The 20,586-nt window shown below is 45.9% G+C and overlaps 1 protein-coding gene across 4 annotated transcripts in view; it reads left to right on the top strand.

The window, feature by feature from the left end:
- The window catches only part of LOC147884895 (methyltransferase C9orf114 protein), a 78,682-nt gene that overhangs the window by 19,883 nt on the left and 38,213 nt on the right, over nt 1-20,586 (top strand). For 3 of the 4 annotated variants that reach the window (XM_087397108.1, XM_087397107.1, XM_087397109.1), the window contains exon 5: nt 11,356-11,420. In XM_087397108.1, coding sequence (XP_087253234.1) covers nt 11,356-11,420 — 65 coding nt within the window. The remainder of the gene's footprint in view (nt 1-11,355; nt 11,421-20,586) is intronic. The other variant, XM_087397110.1, reaches the window with a different exon arrangement.

Here is a 20,586-nt window from a genome sequence, read left to right on the forward strand (position 1 = left end):
CCAAAACCAACGGGGGGGTCTCAGTTTGAGGCCCTTTTGCAGGGCACTTTGGCCGACCTGCTGGTTGGTTTGCTGCCTGACCTGGTCGGCCTTTTTAGGGCTGCTCCCAGGCCCCTCCCTTGGGCAGTACCAAGGCTAGGTGGGTGGCCTTCCATTGCCACCACCACAGCCCCCTTTTCTGCTGCAACATCTGTCCCGTCAAGGCACCTCTTTGTCTGGCTTTCTCCAGCCGCATACCTTCACTTTTTTGCTGCTCTTCTGTCGCCTCGTGCCAGGCCAGATCCAATTCTTGATGCCCTGCCATCTCTCCTGCACATCAGCTCCCTTGATGCACCCTTTGAAGCTTCGGTTTGCTGTGAGGTGCTGCCCATGTGGCAGCCCCCTCTTTCTTCCCTTTCATGCCCCCAAATCCTATGCTCTTGGTCCTTAGATTCTAGTTTCATCCTATGCTTAGTCAAAACAATTATTAAAAGCACATTCTTGCAAAGGTATGGAATATAAACAACATTAGAGATTGATCGGTAGTAAATGGAACATTCCCAATCCTTTGATCAGGCACTTCTTTGTTGGAAAGTAGAGGATAGAATCACTCACTCCTCTCACTCCCGATCGCAGCTCAAACAACACTCAAAGAGATAGAGAGAGAGAGACAAAACTCAGAGGTATTCTTCCACAAACAGTGGGCTGACAAAAGCTCAAGAGGTGAGCACCGAACAGCAAAGGTGATGCTGATACAAAAGGCTGAGTCTACTCCTCTCCCTGCACGCTTGCCTGGGTGCAGGCTGTGAGTGTTGGTGATGAAGAATAGTGTGGGGGGGAGGGGGTTATATAGGTGGGCAGCAAGCCCCCTAAACTGGCCGACTTTTCAGTCGGTTCCAGTCTGCTGCACTGTCTTCCAGAAGGGCCTAAATGGCCGACTTCTGGTCGGTTTCTAGGGCAGCCCTTTGGCCTATATAAGGCCCCATATGCTGGGCCTTTTTGGCTGCTGCTGGCTGGTACACATGTGCTGCAAATGCCACCCCCCATGGGCCCGTGGTGCTGGCGCACTGTTCCATGCAGGGTGCTGCCCTCAGACAGCAAGGTACACTCAGCCCCCATCCCCCTATAGTCTCCTGCCCCGTTGTCCCCTCAAATCGGGGGCTCACGGGTGGGGCAGTGACATTTCTAACACCCCCTCTCAATGACACAACTGTGGGCCGATCCCCAGGCGTCAAATGAGGTGTTCCATCTGCTCCCTAGGAAGTGCCTTCGTGAAGACATCCGAGATGTTGTCGTCAGTCGGGCAGTACATCAACTCTATGACATCTTTGTCATGAGTTCATGAACAAAGTGGTAGTGGGCCTCGATGTGCTTCATCCGTGCGTGAAACACGGGGTTGTTGGCGATTGCTATGCAACTCTGGTTGTCGCACATAATCACAGTCGCATCTTCTTGGGCCATGTTCATGTCCTCCAAGATCCACAATATTTCGCATGCCGCTGTACAAGCAGCCCTGTACTCTGTCTTTGATGAAAGGGCGACAAGAGGTTGTTTCTTACTCAACCATGACACAGCTCCTGATGAGAGTAAGAAACAATATCCAGAAGTCGATCTCTGGGTGTCACTATCACCTGCCCAATCACTATTGCAGAAACCTCCCAACTCAATGCCTCTCGTGTAAGTGATGCCATAGGTGCAGGTACCTTTCAAGTACCTCAAGGCCCTCATACCTGTGTCCCAATGGGCCTTCTTGGGCGTGGCGAAGAACTGAGAGCAATCCAACTGAGAAGGAAAGATCCGGTCTGGTATTGGTGAGGTAAAGCAAACTCCCACCATGTGTCGATACAGTGATGAATCAACCGGCTGAGATGGATCATGTACATTAAGCTTCAGATCAGCTTCCATGGGAGTCAATGTTGCTTTGCAATCTTCCATCTGAAAGCGTTTGAGCAGCTCCCTACAATATTTCTCCTGTGAGATAAAGCTACAGCTCTTTCCCTGCTTCACCTCAATCCCAAGAAAGTAATGAAGTATGCCTAAGTCCGTCATCTCGAACTCCTCCATGAGAAGTCTCTTGACCTGAGGAATCCTCTTCGTACGATCCCCTGTAATGATGAGGTCATCCACATACAGGATCAATACTAGCCGCAAATCCCCCTCTGTGTCGAGATAAAGATTTGCTTCTGATGGACTCCACTCAAGCCCAATCTTTTGAAAGAAAACATCTATCCGTTGGTACCATGCTCTAGGGGCGTGTTTCAGCCCGTATAAGGCCTTCTTCAGTTTGCATACTTTTGATAGGGATCTTGGAATCTGAAATTATGGTGGCTGTGCCACATATACCTCCTCCTCTAGGGTTCCATTAAAAAATGCAGACTTGACGTCCATCTGAAAAATAGGCCATCTGTGATGAGCAGCCAAGGCAATGCAGAATGGCATCCATCTTTGCTTGCATGGCTTCCTGCCATTCTGGAATATCTTTCGCTTCCTCAAAGAACAAGGCTCCTCAAGCTGAGCCACCATAGCGTAGTTCAGGGGGGGAGTCTTCATGTTGCGTTGAGATCGCCGCACTTCGAGACTGATCTCGGGAATGTCCGTGACCCGTGAGTCTACTAAAGTCTTCAAATACCACTGAGGTAGCTTCTTCTCTAATGGAGGTGCCTTTGCTGGAGTTGCCTTGGGAGTTGGTTCTGGAACAGCATGCTCCTCCTCCTCTTCCTCGGGTTCTTCAGTCGTCTCTACCTCTTGGATGGTGATCTTAGGTGGGGGTAATGACAGAAGTTCATGAACCTCTTTTGCAAGCTGTGGCTCTGACTCCTCAAGGATCACGCCCTCTTGATAAGGATCTGCTTCTTTTTCGGGTTGAAAAGACGATAGGCCTTGGATTCTTCACTGTATCTCACAAAGATACATCTTCGGCTATGGGAATCAAGCTTCGTCCGCTCATCTTTATGGACATGAAAAAATGCACTAGAACTGAAAATCCGTAAGTGAGATATCGTTGGCTTCTTACCATAGTAAGCCTTGGTCTTGGTTCTATTGAGGATTGTAGGATCGAATGAGAGAGAGGTACAAGGTTCTGTCTTAGCCGTCACGTCAAACTTGGATAATAGAAAAAAGAGAAGTACAAGGTACAAGTACCTAGACCTAGGACTAAGTGTCCCAGGTGTCACATAGGACTTAGCGTCCTATGTAGCCTAAAAGGCACTAACTCTACAAGTGCCTATATTTATGCCTACAAGACACATACCATGGCTTATAGGGCATCACTAGAACCACCAAAAGATGGCCTACAAACCCCCCTCCATGGCATGGGCTGAAGTATTCTGGAACGTCTTTGAATACGTGGTATTTTCTGGTCATGGTGGCACATGTTCATCCAAAAGGATATAGCCACCTATGAATGTACAAGGGATTCATGGGTATACCTCCTACAAAAGTGGATCCAGTTATAGTGAGTATGGGTCCCCACCACCCGTCGATGCACGGTGTCCTTCGACTTATTGTTACTCCAGACGGTGAAAATGTCGTTGGTTGTGAACCAACATCCTTGCCAACACGTTATCCTTATTTTGTTCCGGATCATAATCCCGTATAAAGAATATGGCTCCGTGGGTGAACGCCCCTGTCATAATAAAACCAGCGATGTACTGGTGATGGGTGTATAGCGCGGCCTGGGTCGTATAATCCTGTGCTATAAAAGCATAAGCGGGTAAGGAATACATATGTTGTGCCACTAGGGAAGTAATGACTCCTAAAGCAGCTAAAGCGAGTATGTCAGATCATGTAACAAAGGGAACCAAGTGTAAAGCCTATCGAAAGACTTCGAACTTGGAACGAGAAAGTGCCTTTGTAAACATATCTGCTATGTTGTCCTCTGTGGGAAGATAGGACAACTCTCTGTCTCCTGCTGACAACCGCTCCCGAACATAATGATAATGAACTTCAATATGCTTGGTACGCGCATGAAACACTGGGTTACGTGCAATGGCCAAATCACTCTGGCTGTCAGTGTAGACAGAAGTGGAGGATGTCTGGCGAATATCAAGATCTGTAAGTAACTGTCGAAGCCAAACACACTCTACTGTAGCGGTGAAAGCTGCCTTGTACTCAGCCTCACAGCTAGATGTGGCAACTGTTGGTTGCTTCTTGTTGAGCCAAGAGATACATGAATTGCCAAGCAAAAAACAATTGCCAGTATGTGACACTCTGGTGTCGGAACATCCTGCCCAGTCACTATCCATGTAAGCATGCATGGTAAGTGAACCTTGATCACCATAGAAGAGGGCTAAATCCTGAGTGCCTCTGAGATATCTGAAGACTCTCTTCACTGCCTTCCAATGCTGTGAACTGGGCATGTGCATGAATTTGCTGAGCTGAGATATTGCATACTGTAAGTCAGGTCTGGTGTGACATAAATAAATAAGGCATCCAACAGCTTGTTGATAAAGAGTGATATCACATGGTGGGCTCCCATCATGAGCTGAGAATTTGAAGCCAGGGTCCACTGGAGTAGAAATCGGCTTGCAATCCTCAAACTGAAAGCGATCAAGGAGTTGTCCAATATACTTGGACTGAGACATCATGATACCCCCCGTTGAACCGAATGCCCAAATAATAGTAGAGCTGTCCCATGTCTGACATTTCGAAAAACTGCTGCAAATCAGCCTTGAAAGCTGCAATTTGCTGAGTATCTGGGCCCGTGATGAGCATATCATCCACATATAAAATCAGCACTAAAAAATCAGATCCACTCCCACGGACATAAAGAGTGGGTTCTGTGGGACTATTCCGAAAACCAAGGGATAGTAAGTGTGCATGAATTTTGGCATACCATGCCCTGGGTGCCTGCTTCAAGCCATAAAGGGCTTTTCTAAGCTAGCATACCTTATTTTCAGAATTAACAACCTCAAAGCCAGGAGGTTGTGTGACATATATTTCTTCCTGCAGATCCCCATGAAGAAAAGCAGTCTTGATGTCAAGTTGGTGCACTTGCCAATGATGATGGGCTGCAATAGCAATGCCACATCTAATGGTAGTAATCCTGGATGTGGGAGCAATTGTCTCCTCAAAGTCAATGCCTTGTGGTTGGGCATACCCTTTTGCAACAAGACGGGCTTTGTATCGATCTATGCTGCCATCAGATTTCCTTTTTAATTTGTAGACCCACCGGGTTCCGATGGCATGCTTGCCGCGAGGGAGATCTACTAATTCCCATGTGTCATTTTTAGCAATGGAATGTAGCTCAGCTCTCATTGCATCCATCCACTCTTTGCCGTCAAAAGCATCTTTATGGCACAGAGGCTCTTCATTGCAAGCTGTAGCAAGGAGTGCAAACTCAAGAAAGTGACCATGCTGTCTATTCCCTAATCTTCTCCTTGCAGCAAAAGGCTGATCTTCTTTGCTGTCCCTCAATGTATCAAGAAGCCATTTGGGAACTTGCCTTTGTTGTCTATTGACAGCTCTTTCTTCAATGACTGCATCATGAATAGTGGGATCATTATGTGCCGGAAGAGAAACCTGGAAACCTGCAAATCAGCATGAGGTAGTGGCTGATTATTGCTTGGTGGAGGGCCTGCAGGAGGCTCATGTTGCTGGTCAAAATCCTCTTCTGAGGATGGGAGAGGTAACCAAGATTCAAAGGCATCAAACTTGTTAACATCTGGCTTTTCCATGCTTCATAAGGTGTAACAGTATTCAATGCCCGTGTAGGTGATGTATCCAGCACATAGTTGGCACACATTACTGCATCAAGCCAAAATTTATTGGGCAAAGACTTGGCCTTAAGCATGCATTTGGCCATCTCCATTGTGGACTTGTTTTTCCTTTTAGAAACAGGATTTCGCTGAGGAGTGTAAGGAGTAGTACATGAGTGAATAATTCCCCGTGAAGACAGAAATGCATCAAACTCCTTCGACATATACTCTCCCCCCCTATCTGTGTTGAGGGTGACAAGCTTGCATCCTGATTCATTCTCAACCATATTCAGCCATCTCTGAAAGCATAAGAAAACTTCAGATTTGGCTTTTAAAGGATATATCCAGCAATATCTTGTGAAATCATCAATGAGAGTCATGAAATACTTGTACCCCCCAATGGCATTTGTCCTCATTGGGCCACAGACATCACTGTGCACTAGCTGCAATTTCCTTTGTGAGAGTTTTGGACAATTCTTTTGAAAAGGAAATCGATGCATCTTACCCAAAAGACAACCCTCACACACATGTTTGGAAACTGTGTGAGTTTGAGGTACATCATTTGCCATCTGCTGTGAATGTAGCTTTGCAAGAGCTCTATAATTGAGATGGCTCATTCTCTGATGCCAAAGATGAGTTTCAGCAAGCTGTGAATCTGAAATAGCCAATGCTTCAATAGAAAGTGCAGCTGAGTGATGATCAAGGTGATAAAGCCCTTTTTGCAAAGTGTCAGTGAGAACTATGGCATTGTCATCACGAAGATCATAAACTAGGCATCTGTAGCCATCAAAAATAACTCTGAAACCTGGAGTGGCAATTGCTGAAATTGAAATCAAGTTGACTTCAATTCCAGGCACAAAAAGAACATTTGTCAAAGTAACAGGATGGCTTGAAATGAATGTGAGCTGCACATCTCCAATTCCTTTTACAGCATATGAAGCATTATTAGCACATGTGACAGTCCCCCCTCGAGGTGCATCAACTAAAGAATGAAACAACTATCTGCAAGATGTGACATGTTTGGAAGCACCACTATCAAAGTACCAGGACTGAGCATCATTAGCAGTAAAGAATGCATTAGCTTTGGAGGGATCAAATGAGCAATGGACAGCCCATGCCCAATCATCCTGAAGAGCATGTGCATGTGAAGCATCTTCTGGCTCATGGGATTCAATAGCATGAGAGGCATTAACTATCAATCCTGCTTTTTTTTTCTCCGAAGCAATGCACTTCCTGCATTCTGAAATGTCATGTCCAAACTTGCGACAATAGTTGCATCTTTTCTTCTTTGACTTATCTGCGGTATTTTTAGATGCATGGGAGGAATTGCAGCTGCTATGTGCAGATTTTGGCTTGCCCATAGGCTTGGAAGCCTTGCCTCTTCTTGTCTGCTGTGAAGCAAATGCATGATCAGGAATAATGGCTTGTCTATTAGCTCTACTTTGCTCTTCTTGCAAAAGCAAAGTCACTAGCTAATCAAAAGAATAGTGGTCTGGATTACCCATGGCCACTAATTGTAGCAAACCCTTGATATGTATCTGGCAGTCCATTCAATGTGGTCTTGACAAGCTGTGAATTTGGCACCACCTCATCAATGTTGGCAAGTTGTTCCATGAGGTCCTTGACCTTTGTCAGGTATGCATCCATAGAGTCACCTTCATTCATGCTGACTTCCTGTAATTGCCTTGTCAAATATGCAACACGTGCCTCATTGCGAATTTGATAGAGAGAAGCCAACTTATCCCAAGCATCCTTTGCTGTCCTGCAAGACCGGATGTGTGGAATAATGATTCTCTTGCATGATAAAGCAATACATGAATGTGCATTTGCATCTCTTGCATCCCATCTTGTTTGTTCCTGAGTTGGAAGAGTAGTAGAAGGAGTGCTAGAAGATGAGGCATCAGGAGGAGTAACCCCTACAGAGGGACCAGCAATAGAGGCAACCACTGTAGCATTGGCTGGCCTCAAATCAACCCCAGAAACAATATTCCACAAATGCTTTGCAACAAGAATCTGTTTCATGAGATAAGACCACATCGGATAGTTGGTGCCATCCAACTTATCATCTTCACGAAGAACTCCAAATAAATCTTGATTGTTCCCAGCCATAGCAAATGTGATACCCTGAAAGAGACCTGAAAACCCAAAAGCCTCAAGGCTATCACTGTAAAAAGCTGGCTGTCCAAAAATGACAGGAAATATGTGCAAATTTTTGACCCAAATCAAAGGGCAAATGCAGATCTGACCCAAATGTGACTGTGACAGGCAATGTTCACTGCAAAGACAGCAAATCTGGCAAAAGCCCCAAATTTATTGAGGGCAAATAGACAAAAAAGAGGGCAAATGCAGAAAAGCCTCAAATTTTGCTGAAATTTTTGCAAATGTGACCCAATGTATGCAAATCTGACCCAATGTATAGCCTCAAGGCTTTAAACTGCAAAAGTATGATTTACTGTCCCAAACACAAGTTGAAATTGAGCTCCCAACACAAAAGCCCGAAATTTTGAGAATGCCCTGCAAAAGACTTCACACGTGCCAAGCTTGTACGGTACTCTTGGGACAAGTACCACTGTATAGATAGTACTGAGCGCAGTACGGAATCCAATATACGACACATGTACAATGTACGGAGACTGTACGGAGTAGGTATGTCTACTGTGCGAAAACCTGGTGTACGGAATAACAGGTACGGCTGTACGGGGTGTAGGTACGTTTCCACGTGGCTGTACAACGATGCAAGTACGGAATGTAGTACTAAGCAATTACAAGACCTTACGGAAGATGTACGGCGTACGGTGCAAGTACATCGTAAGTACGAAGTGGGTACGACGCCTGTTGTATGGCTGTATGGCGATGCAGATCCTGTGTGTAGGTTGTACGGTGTAGATACGTAGTACGGAGCGGAGCAGTACGGAACTGTACGGTTGTACGGCGCAGGTACAAGGGACGTACGTAGTGCAGTACAAAAACATGTACGAAGTTGTACCGTACGACTGTACAGATGAAGGGGCAGTGAAGCTGAAGGGAGCTGATACGAGTCCGGGTGCAGGAGGTGAATCTAAAACGCTGCTCTGATACCACTGTAGGATCGAATGAGAGAGAGAGAGTGCAGATAGCAAAGCGTCGCACAAGTCTTAGCCGTCACATCAAACTTGGATAATAGAAAAAAGAGAAGTACAAGGTACAAGTACCTAGACCTAGGACTAAGTGTCCTAGGTGTCACATAGGACTAAGTGTCCTGTGTGGCCTAAAAGGCACTAACTCTACAAGTGCCTATATTTATGCCTACAAGGCACATACCATGGCCTATAGGGCATCACTAGAACCACCAGAAGATGGCCTACAAGGATGTGAACGGCAGTGTTCACGGCTTCACCCCAGTAATCTTTTGAAAGATTTCTCCCTTGCAACATGGTCAAACTTGTCTCTGTGATGGTCCTGTGCTTCCTCTCAGCAACTCCATTCTGCTGAGATATGCGAGCTGTCTCTTGATCCTGTGCTTCTTGCAAAATCCATTGAACTCGGTAGAAGTGAACTCCCCCCCTCTGTCTGTGCAGAAGGCTTTGATTACCTCCCCGCTCTCCTTCTCTACCTGGGCCTTCCAGTCTTTGAATTTCTCATAAGCCTGAGACTTCTTGGCCAGGTAGAATACCCAAGTCATGCGACTGAAATCATCCACAAATAAAAGAGAATTGGGTTGCAGATGTCGGAATGAACCAACTTGAGCGGCTTCTTGGCCCGTGATGAGGCCTCTTGTGGGAACTTGTCCTTGTGTTGCTTGCCCTCCAAGCAAGCCTTGCAAACACGATCATTGCCTGAAGTCCATTCACCATCTTTGACTTTTGCATCTCGGCAAGATTGCCATAATTGACGTGACCGAACCGCTCATGCCACAATTTGGATCTGCCATGGTCTCCGTGCACCAACAGAGCATTGAGTCGATATAGCCCATGCTCCTCTACTTCTGGAGCCACCACCTTTCCATTTGCCTGGGATCTGACATTGACTTTGCCGTTGTTGAATAAGACCGGCATGTTGTGCTTGTCCATCTGACAGACAGACAGACAAAAGGTTCTTGCACAAATTTGGTACATACAGTACTCCGGAAATCAGCTCCTCGTTTCTTGCAATCATGATGAATGGAATACTACCAACACCCTTCACAGGGCATGTTCGGTTATCCCCCACAGTGACCTTGGAATCAGGATGCGTACCTTCCATGGATTTGAACCACTACTTGTTGGATGAAGCTCCACTATCCACGTACCGGCTTTCCTTTCCTTCTATGATTGCATAGGCTGAGGAGTACAGAGTAATGATAAAGAGAAGAGAGCGCCAGTCGTGACGTTTGCTGATTTGGTCTTTGGCTCCTCCTTGGATTTGGACGACTCCTTTCGCTTGAGGTCCACCTTCTTCTTGCGGCATTCTTTAGCGGAATGACCATCTTTTCACAGTAGAAGCACTTCATCTGCCTCTTTTTCTCAGCATCCTCGGTCTTGCTATTCTTGGAGTTTTTGAACTTACCCTTGCCACAAGAACCTTCTCGTCCGATTAAGTAAATAGCTTTTCCCGAGCCTCTTCCTGCAATAGTAAAGGGCCAAGATCTTTGAAGGTGAGAGGCTTGGTCCTCTGTCCTGCAGTGACCGTAGTCACAAAACTCTTGAAACTGCGAGGTAGTTTGTGTAATGTCAGCAACGCTAGATGACTTGAGGTTACCTTCTGACCAACTGCTGCGAGCTGGTCCCTTACCACCTTGACTTTTGTTAGATGGTCATGAACATCGTCCCCTTGATTCATATCCAGATTGTATGGTTGATGTTGAAGAAGAAAGATACGAGATGTGTTGTCTGTTTCGTACAAGGCAGCTGATTGGAAAGCGGATCTATAGAGGACCAATTGCAGGAAGCTGGTTATGGTGGGGGACAACAAGGTGAAGGAGTTTATGGACGATGCTGAAAAATTGTCAGGTTGAAATAGACCCTTGATGTTTGGTGCTTGACAGGATCTGGGCTGCTCCTACCATGATGGGGCAACTGGATGGTCATGTATCAGACCGAGGATGGCATGTGCAATAGTGGAGTGGATTCATTGGATGGACCTGACGGTGGTACTTGGGCATCTGGATGATTTTGGTGGGTTCATGATGTTGTTTGGTAGTGCCACATCCGGTGGACATATGTGAGGCCTCAATAAGGTAGACCAAATTGTGTGTTTATACATAGATGTTGTAGACTATTCTGAAGGTCTAACATTTAGGTTTTTCAATTTTGAATCTTTTCTCCATGTCAGAAAAACTAGGGCTTGCTTGCTGTAGCCAAACCCCTGCTGAAGGTTGCCCACCGATCATACTACCCTTGGATTGAACCTCAACATGTTAAACATGAGGAAACTCAAACAGACACAAGTCTACAGAATTGTGCAGCCAAGTAGAGAGCCGAAAGTCATGTATATACCGTGCTCCAATATAGGATAAATCAAAGAATAAAAAATGGCCCTTAGTGTACCTCGCACCTACAGCCCCACATCTTTTTTTCTATACGTTTAGTGTATTTGTTGGAGTAGAGTTAACAAATTAAAAATTTGTATCAGTGAGATATTTTAGGTTTCAATAGATAAAAGCTCTCTCTTTTTATGCTTTGTCATGGGGTTAACATGCTAGCCTTTTTTTGGCCCTTTGCAGGAGTTGTTGTGAATAAGAGAGCTTTGTCCAGCCCAGGCTCTTATGTTGATGTTGGTCTTGACAAGGTAAATGTTCACAGTAAATGGATTGTTTATTGACCGATTGCAAGGGCACCTAGTTGTTTTTTGTCTTAGATTTGAATGAGTTAAACGGATGGTTTGTTCTTTTTGTGTTAAGCTCGAATGACTTCTTTGAGTCCAAGTGGCACCCACACACACATTTTACGGTTCACACTTGCTTATGTCCGATAGTCTGCATTCACATGCATCCACTAGTATGTCCATCACGATATGAGTCGCAGCTGCTATGAACAAGTCAGAGCTTCATGCTTCGTGTTTTTTACTTGAGAGGTTTGTGTGGGCCTTGAGAGACAGCTATTCAGGTAACTCTTACCCATGGATTAGGAAACGTACATATAGTAAATGCCAGAGCGGGTTATGGAATTCAGACGTCTGGTTCTTCAGATTAAGGTATCACTGATACGTTATGAATTGGTGGGGTTTAGCCCATGTTCGTCAGAAAGCATCACAAAAGAATATCCTTACCTTATCAGCCCATCAGCCGGCATCTTGTCAACTAGTAGCTCCCATTGACGCTCGTTGTTTGTGCCAAGCCCTTGATAGTCCGTCAGCCGTGGTATCCTCAGCCCATCAACCGGCATCACGTCAGCCAATAGCAATCTCATCAACTGTTGTCTGTGCCAAGCCCTCGCAATCCCAGCCCATGCATCGCTGTCCACGCCCATGCGCCGCCGCCGCGATGCCACTTCCCACGCCAACCTTAGACAAAGGTCTAAGGTTCCTAACTAGGGTTAGTAAGTAGGTCAAGTTAGGTTGGTTAGGTTTAGTTAGTGGGGTGGGACTTAGGTCAGTTAGGTCTAGTTAGCTAGGTTAGGTTAGTTGGTCAGTTAGGTTAACCTAACTAGGTTCAATTAGTAGGTTAGGTTGGGTTACGCTAAGTCAGTGTCCTAACTGTCCTACCAGACTTTAGGTTATGAGTCCTAAGTGTCCCAGGTGACTTAGGCAAAAGAAAAAAAAAGAGGGGCAAAAACTCAAAATTTTCCAGCCTCTTTAGCGGCTCTCCACAGCCCTATTTTGGCTCATTCAAGTCTCATTTCGAAGCTTCTTCGACGACCTTTCTTCCGAGCCTCTCCATCATAAATGGTCTTCAACCCTGTAAGTGACTGTCACAGTAGCTAGTCCTTGCTATGCATCATAAATGGTCTTCAACCCTGTAAGTGACTGTCATGAGTTTGGAACTGCACTATTTGTTGTTGTTTTAGAGATGAGTTTGGGCTTGTTTTGGCATTCATCTAGAGAAATATTTTTGCACAAAGGACAACCATGTTTTCTCCATGAAGATAGGGTTGACTATGAGAGAGTATTTGATGAAGCGATACTCTTCATATCACATACATATAAATAGGGATGCTAAGACTTACCTCCATGTCTTATATCTATTTGCTGTTCTTGTAATGTTGGAATAGTAGTGGTCACCTCCCCATCTGTGAGCCCCAAATGAGGAGTGCATCGGGGGGGTGGAGCAGGGTAGGATGGGGCTGCCACATGGCCACATCATGGCTGGCATGTGGGCAGCATTCACACATGGAAAAGCAGAAAGAGGGGGCTGCCACATGGACAACAAACAGGCTTCCATGTGGGCAGCACAAAAGAGCATATACCTGGCAGAGCCTGTCCAGAGGCTGTCCACGATTGGAGAGGGCAAACGTGTGCAGGGTTTGCAGGCAGAAAACAGTGCAATGAGGTGGTGCTGATGTCAGCAGGTTGTACAGTAGGCCTTGGAGCAGATCCGGGGCCTGGAAGAGGGCTGGACAGGTGCGGATTTTCTGCAGCAGGAAGGCTTCCAGGTCACGGCCTTTTGGGGGCCAGAAAGGGCCTAGAGGAGGTCGGCGGGTTAGGGCTGGACAGGCCTGGGGGCCAGTGGCAGCCTGCCACGTGGCCAGGCTGGGCCAGCCAGCCCTCAACATGCGTGCCCCCACGGCGAGGGGGGGGGGCTGTTTGGGTCGGCCAAACCCTCCTACCCAATCGGCCAGTTCAAGGCGCTTGGAGCCCTATATAAAGGGGCCTTTGTGGCCTCACTTGGCATCCAGCAGATCAGCACTTCAGTGAGCAGGAAGGAGCAGCAGAAGACCCTGCCTTGGGCCTACATCCAGGACATGAAGGAGGTACAGAGGAATTTGGATAAAGGCAAGAGAGAGTCTCGTTAGAAATGAATCCCCACAGAGGGTATCCCACAGGTGGAAGACTGATAGAGCATCCCAGCAATTACACGCGGAAGTGTTTAACTATGGAATTCAAAAAAAAACTTATTTCCTAATGTGTAGTTCACAACCATGAGTGTGCGCAAGCCAGTAAATACACTTGCACATGGCAGTTCACCTTTGTATGCAGGAATTGTCAAAATTCCCACGACTAAGAGGCCGGGAGTTTTCGTTCAGGTAACTGCTAAATTTAGGCTATTTGGCCAGAATTGGACTCAACTTGGATACTAACAGCTAAAAGTCGTCCCTGGTTTTTAGCAAGTCTAACTACAATTGGCAAAAAATAGAATAGCTAGAGTCTACGATCAGTTGCTCAATTGGAACCACACCCTTGGAACTTTAATTTTACCCCCTGTTGTGCTAGAACTTTGGCTAAAAGGTTGTTCTCATCACGTGCAAGCCCATACAGGCTACAAATTACTGTTGTAGGCTCTAGAATTCTCATACACACTGGATACAGCAACTGGAATTCTTGCAAGCTTGCATGCAATCACCAGCTCTCTTGCATGTAATGCCACTATTTTAGGCATGTACTGTCTCACAGTGCATACCACCCCAAAAATAGAGCATACCACCTAAAACAAGCAACACATGCACCCTTGCTTAGGCCACACCTTAGGTCACACCTGTTGCAGATCCTCTCTCGCCAAGAGTGAGGCGAGATCAGTCCTTGTAAACTGGCTCCAGTCCCAGCCAATTCATCCTTCTCTTACTTGTGAAATGCCACTATTTTAGGCATGTACTGTCTCACAGTGCATACCACCCCAAAAATAGAGCATACCACCTAAAACAAGCAACACATGCACCCTTGCTTAGGCCACACCTTAGGTCACACCTGTTGCAGATCCTCTCTCGCCAAGAGTGAGGCGAGATCAGTCCTTGTAAACTGGCTCCAGTCCCAGCCAATTCATCCTTCTCTTACTTGTGAAATCTTCACCTCTTAATTTTAATGAGTTTCATCTCCTTCAAATCTGGTGTATGCACTCTATTTATTGACATGCAAGGCCACAAACTAAGGCTTGACTGCAGTTCAAAACCGTGAGCATGTCCCACAGTGCATACCACCCCAAAAATAGAGCAAACCACCTAAATTAAGCGACAGATGCATCCTTATTTAGGCCACACCTTCAAAGATTCGCAAAGAAGTAACAGTTGTAGATTCTCTTTCCCCAAGAGTTAGGTGAGATCAGTCTTGGTAGACTCGCTCCAGCCCTTACCAGCTCACCCTTTTCCCATCAGTGAAAACTTCACCTGTTAACACATAACAGCCACTTTGCACCTTGAACAAGACTTGAGGAACAGCAAGAGAGCTGTTCCATGCTGCACAGGGCCTTCGGTTAGCACAACCAATTGTTTGCTTAAATCCCACTAGCATCTCAGGTCGGTAAATGTGCTGATAGATGAGTCAGCATGCCATGCATACCTGCTTGCACAGCCGTGCTAGTCATACCAAGACTATTGTCTATAGCATAGCTCTTTTGCATAATTTTCCAGCCAGCCGTTGTAACACTAGCAGCAAGGTGTGTTGCAGATTTCTCCGCTACCCACCCAAGGGAATTTACGCTGTTTCCTTACAGCCTCATGACTCTACATAGCTCGAAGCTGGCTCTGATACCAACCCCCGCCTGGGTCTAGTAAGCAACTGGCCCTAATAGTGTACAACTTTGAACCAGAATCCAACAGAACCCCCTCTACCTCTCCCCCTCTTCCCCACCCCCTCTCCCTCTCCCCGCCTCCTCTAACCTGCCCTACCCTGCCCCCTCCTCCACCTCCTCTCATGTCGCCCACTCCTCTACCTCCTCTCCCCTCTTCCCCTAAGCCTACGGGTGGGAGGTGAACTCCTAGCTCCAACCCTTATGGGTTTTTTGTGGGAATGTCCCATTGTCTAGCCACCCCCAAGCCTGATTTCTAGACCACCTCAGAGAGCTAGCCAGCCTTGAAGTCGAGACATACGTCCCATACCACATCTAGCTGCTGCTCCCAAGCTAGTGAGTCTTCATCCCAAGGAGAGCAATCCTGGAGACCCCGAAGTGGCAAGAAACCTCCCTCCATGGCTGAAATATCCTAGAAACCGTAGTGAAGAGATCTGCTAAGTTGTCCTCCATTGGAATCTAGGACAATTGACTTTTGTTCTCGAACGTAGTGATAGTGAAGCTCCATGTGGTTGGTATGTGCATGAAAGACAGGATTACACGCAATGGCCAAAGCACTCAGTGGAATAGGTCTGGTAGACTTCCAGATGTGCAGGTGGCTTACGGAGCCAGACACACTCCATAGTATCTATAAAGGGTGCCTTGTACGCAGCCTCACAACTAGACATAGCAATTGTAGGCTGCTTCTTGCTGAACCTAATAGTATAGTACCGGACTAGAGGAGTATGCCTAGCACCAGTGGCCTAGGAGCAGCAGTTCCAGGTGTCTAGTGATTGTGTTGAGATTGTTCACGCAAAGACGGGGCTTCTACGACAGTACTTGTGGTGGTCTTCGCGACGGAGGTTCATTGATGGATTATTCCTTCAGTTGCTCCGGCGTCACACCCAGCTCCTTGGAGATGATGTTACATCCAAGAGTTGAGAGGGGGCGTTGGAGGTCAGCATCTCCTAATGTACCATGGTTAGGTTAGGTCAGACAGAGGGCCTTTGTTGAGGCTGTGCCCGTTGCCAGTGAGGGTAGTACAAGCTGAGGGAAGATCTGCCTATTTGGTGTTTCCACCTAAGGGTTGTCAGTACAACTGCATGCGGATGTGTCCCCTTTGCCCTCTATAGGCTGTCAGTTGACCCATCCAGAGCAAGGGGTTGGCCTACTGTACCACGAGTAGGGGAGGTGGAGTGCCTATATATAGCCCCCCCCCCCCCGTCCTCACTTGTTGTTTATCTCAGTGTAGCATCTCTTGCGCACCATTCAGTGGAGGTTTTGCCCAATAGTTCTTGGGCCTGTTCTTGAGATCCCTTGTAATCTCTGTCTCTTTCCACTCAATTCAGTTTGTGTGTGGTGTGGTTTGCTCTCTCTTTCTGTCTAGTTTTGACTGTACTCTTACATCTAATGTATGGCACCGTGGTTGGGTCCCATGTTGTAGTCTAGTTAGAGATGACTACTTGATTTTTTCAAGTCAGATAGCATGGACTAGCAATCCCTAGGGAGACAACGCAGCCAAGACCTAGAGTTGAGAGACACGATAGACTTGCCAATGAGCGAGCGACAATAGACTCGCGAGCTCGTTGACACATAGATGGCACTTGGGCATCTCTCCTTAATGTGTGCTACACTGGTTGGGGTGACACTAGCACTTGTCTAATGGAGAGCTACTGCAAGGAAACCACAGCAGACTATGCACGTCGATCGCCACCATTAGCATTCCATCATGGATTTTATCCCTTCACGGCACCGATCTCTGTCATAGTCTCTGTCTGTTGAGACCCTCATATCCATTCTCAGTCGCACGGTGGATTTGGTTCCTCAGACAGCTTACAGAGGACTTGCTATGATACCACATTGTAGATCTATCTTTTTTCCCACGGGTTCAGATATTCAGTATTTGTATTTGTATTTGGGTACGGATGCCCACTTAGGAGTGTTTTCTGTCAGAGCGAAGTAGAAAACTAGGTGCTCATTTGGATTTGGGACAAAAAACTAGGTGGCCACGGTTTTTTTTTTGTTGGAAAAATGTATGCAGATTTGACAACCTATATCTTTTGATTGACAAATCCAAATTGGGTCATGTAGCATATCAAATCAAATGGCAAGACATGACTTAGATAATTATCACGCTTTTGCACCATTTAGTGAAGTCACAGGCATCAAATTGAGAATTTTATGAATGTAGCCTAAGTTTCTGCACCAAGTTTGGACTAACTAGGGTATATGCTTATCAATGCCTAAGCTGACTAATCTGGGATTTAGGATTAGATCTAAGGTTAGAATGTGGTCTAACCCGAGGTAAGGAATAACCTAGGGTTGAGATCATAGCTAGCAAAGGTGAGGTCTAGATCCTGTGGATAGAGCTAGCTTGCTAAAGGCAAGGCATGGCTGAGCTATACTTGGCAAAGGGTGACCACAAAGTAAAGTAAAGTTACTTCACTCTTGCATGCTAAAGTATAGGCTCATAGCTAAAAATAGTTGGGGGGCATGTTCTATAAGTGTAGGCCAAGAGCTCATTATCTAGGGTTTGAGGAGTGCGCTTCTTTGAAGATAGACTTGCTGGCCTGGGAGCAGCAGTTAGAGGAAAGGGCATGTGGTATGGGACGCATGTCTGGACTTCGAGGCTGGCTCTTTGCTGTGGTCTAGACCTCTAGTGCTAGGCAGTGGCTCGATGTACTGCACCTACGGCTGGGAGGCAAGCTGCTAGCTCCAACCCTATGGGTTGTTTGTGGGTGTGACCGGTGGTTTGTTTTGGACTCATGCTTGAAGTTCTACCCTACCAGGGTTTGATGTTACTAGACCTCGCTAGGGGTTGTTTCGTTTGGTATCAGAGCCGTCTTCGAGTTTCCATAGAGTCCTGATGCAGTGAGGGAAAGAATAGATCCCCTTGGGAGTGCTTATCCTGGTAAAGGATGCACATATCCTGGTAGAGATAGGAGAAGAGATTGTGTTATGCTCGAGTTTCTTGGTTTGATATGCCTGCGAATTAGAATTCGGACTGTTTGCAATCTCGTTTTTTGATTAACTGGCTGTATCTGCAAGTTTCTGCACTTTGCAGGGCTAGATGAAGGTCAAAAGAGAAGCAGGGAGTGAATTCACAGCAAGATGAGGGAGGATTGTCGGATGAAAACTGCAGGAAAGGAAGGCAAATGTTCAGAAATAGATATGCCGGAAGCTGAGGGCTGATGTGGCAGATCTGTTCGCAGGCTTGCATAAGACCCTGCGAAGCATTAGGCGCTTGTAGCAGGGCCAGGAGCAGGTCGCAGTTGTTCGGCTGTAGGCTGATGGACAGGGTGGCAGTGTAGCAGGGTTTTCCTGCTGATTTTTGCCTCTGCCTTGAAGAAGAAACAGCCTGTATCAAATGCGATTCTGTTCCAGAGCTGGCTGAAGGTCCGACGGATCAAATTTTGATGGTATGAAGAGGCTAAGTGAGCCAAGAACAGTTGCGATTCTGTTCCAGGTCCCCGACTTGCAAAAGAAGGGCTGCATTGCGACTTGATTGGTGGCTGGCTGCATCTAGACTTATTTGTGGGTGTGCAGAGCCTTCATGATAGTTTGCTTGGTGCTGAATTTAAAGTAAATTGAAGGTCATGCAGGCCAGTCCTATTTTGATGGTAAAGTAATGGTGCATGAAGCCATGCACTTACTTTTTGGGGCTGCATGCCTTGGCAAGTGAATTAAGCAGTGTAAACTGCTGAGATCTCTACTTTACACCTTTATTTGTGTCATGCATGGTTGATGCAAGCTCAGAGTGTGCATGGATGCATACTTGACAGGCAAGCTAACGTGGGATTACCACATGACCTTTAAATTAACAAGCAGATACATGCATGCATGCATGTAGGAGTACTCTCCAAAAGTATCCCACTGAGTTAGAAGGATACTCTCAAAAAAAGTACTTTTCTCGAACACCAAGCCTTTTAGAAAAGTTCTAAAAGGTCGGGAAAAGTTGGTGGTTTCTGGGTCACTCCTTTTGCCCACAGCCTAGACCTCCATGCAAGCCATGCATGGCACTGATTGCATACACGGACTGCTGCCAACATGGGAGTGCTTGGGACAGCTGAGAAGTTGTTAAGTGTGTGCATATTGGACTGCAATCAATTGGCATAGTTGCCCCTTAGACATCTGGAGCTGTGTGCAGCACCTTGAAGGGACAGCGATTTTGGGATAACCAGTCCAAACAATGATGTGTTTGTAGAATTGCTTGAAAAGTTGCTCTGCTAGCTACGACAGGGTTGACTAAAGAAGATAGGGAAGATAGTGTTGGGTTCAGTATTTCAAAAAGCCTCTTTTGGAAGAGAAATTAGTCAAATCCAAGCCAATTTAATGAGGTCCACCATTTTGTCTTTTTAAGTGGGGTGATATGCATGTTCTTGTGCATTGTAAAGATTATTAGTGCAGGCTGTCCATTACGTTATTTGTTACTAGATAATGTCTTCTCCTGAGTTCATGTGCAATATTTTGAATCCTTTCTAAAAGAAAAGTTTGAAATTCTCTATATTTAAAGCATATGTTTGGAAAGGATTTAAAGTAACTTGTGTTCTATGATGAATTTAAGAAGTATATGTTTGTTCTTAAGTCTTGTTTTGCAACTGTTTGAATATCCTCTGGTATTCACTTCTTGGCCAAGCAACCACAGGATGGATTGTCGTGGTGTGGGACACGGGAATTGAGGCCAAGAGTGAATGATTAGTCATGGTGTGACTAATCAGCCATGAATTGTCACTTTTAGTGATGGTGACAGGAAGAGTGTGTGATTGGTTAACCCACTTTTAAAGAAATCTAAGGAATGTCGGTAAGTTGTCTAAACAAAGACTAAGACCTTTGCTAGATGACATGCCTATGTCATCCGGGTAAACTTTTTGATCAGCTAAGTCCTCCTGGAGTGAGAATTTACTCTGATAACAGCCGGATTGTGAAAGGAACTTCTTAAACTCAGTGCATCCAGTGCTTTGGATTAAGCACATGATATGAATACTAAGTATTGTTGACCTAAGAACTCTTGTATGGATTCGGAATGGATAGGATACGTTTTCTTGCTACTCAAATGATGAAGTAACCCAGTCTTGAATAAACGAGATATGAAGTAGATTCCTTAGCAAAGGATTATTAGATGTGAAGATTCCACCCATACCTCTCCCTAATGGCCATGGTATTGTGATATAGGTTTGGGATCCCTTATTTTTATCAAAGGGAGGGAGAGACGAGAAAATTTGAAATGACTTTCTAGAATCTAGCAATAGATTCAATGATCGTGATTCATTTGAACTTAGATCCAACAAAGGTCTACACTTGGTGATCCTTGCTATGCGT

Source organism: Dipteris shenzhenensis, chromosome 26, assembly GCF_047967505.1.
Source record: "Dipteris shenzhenensis isolate YYH24624 ecotype China chromosome 26, Dip_SZ_1.0, whole genome shotgun sequence".
In the NCBI taxonomy this organism is placed as follows: Eukaryota; Viridiplantae; Streptophyta; class Polypodiopsida; order Gleicheniales; family Dipteridaceae; genus Dipteris; species Dipteris shenzhenensis.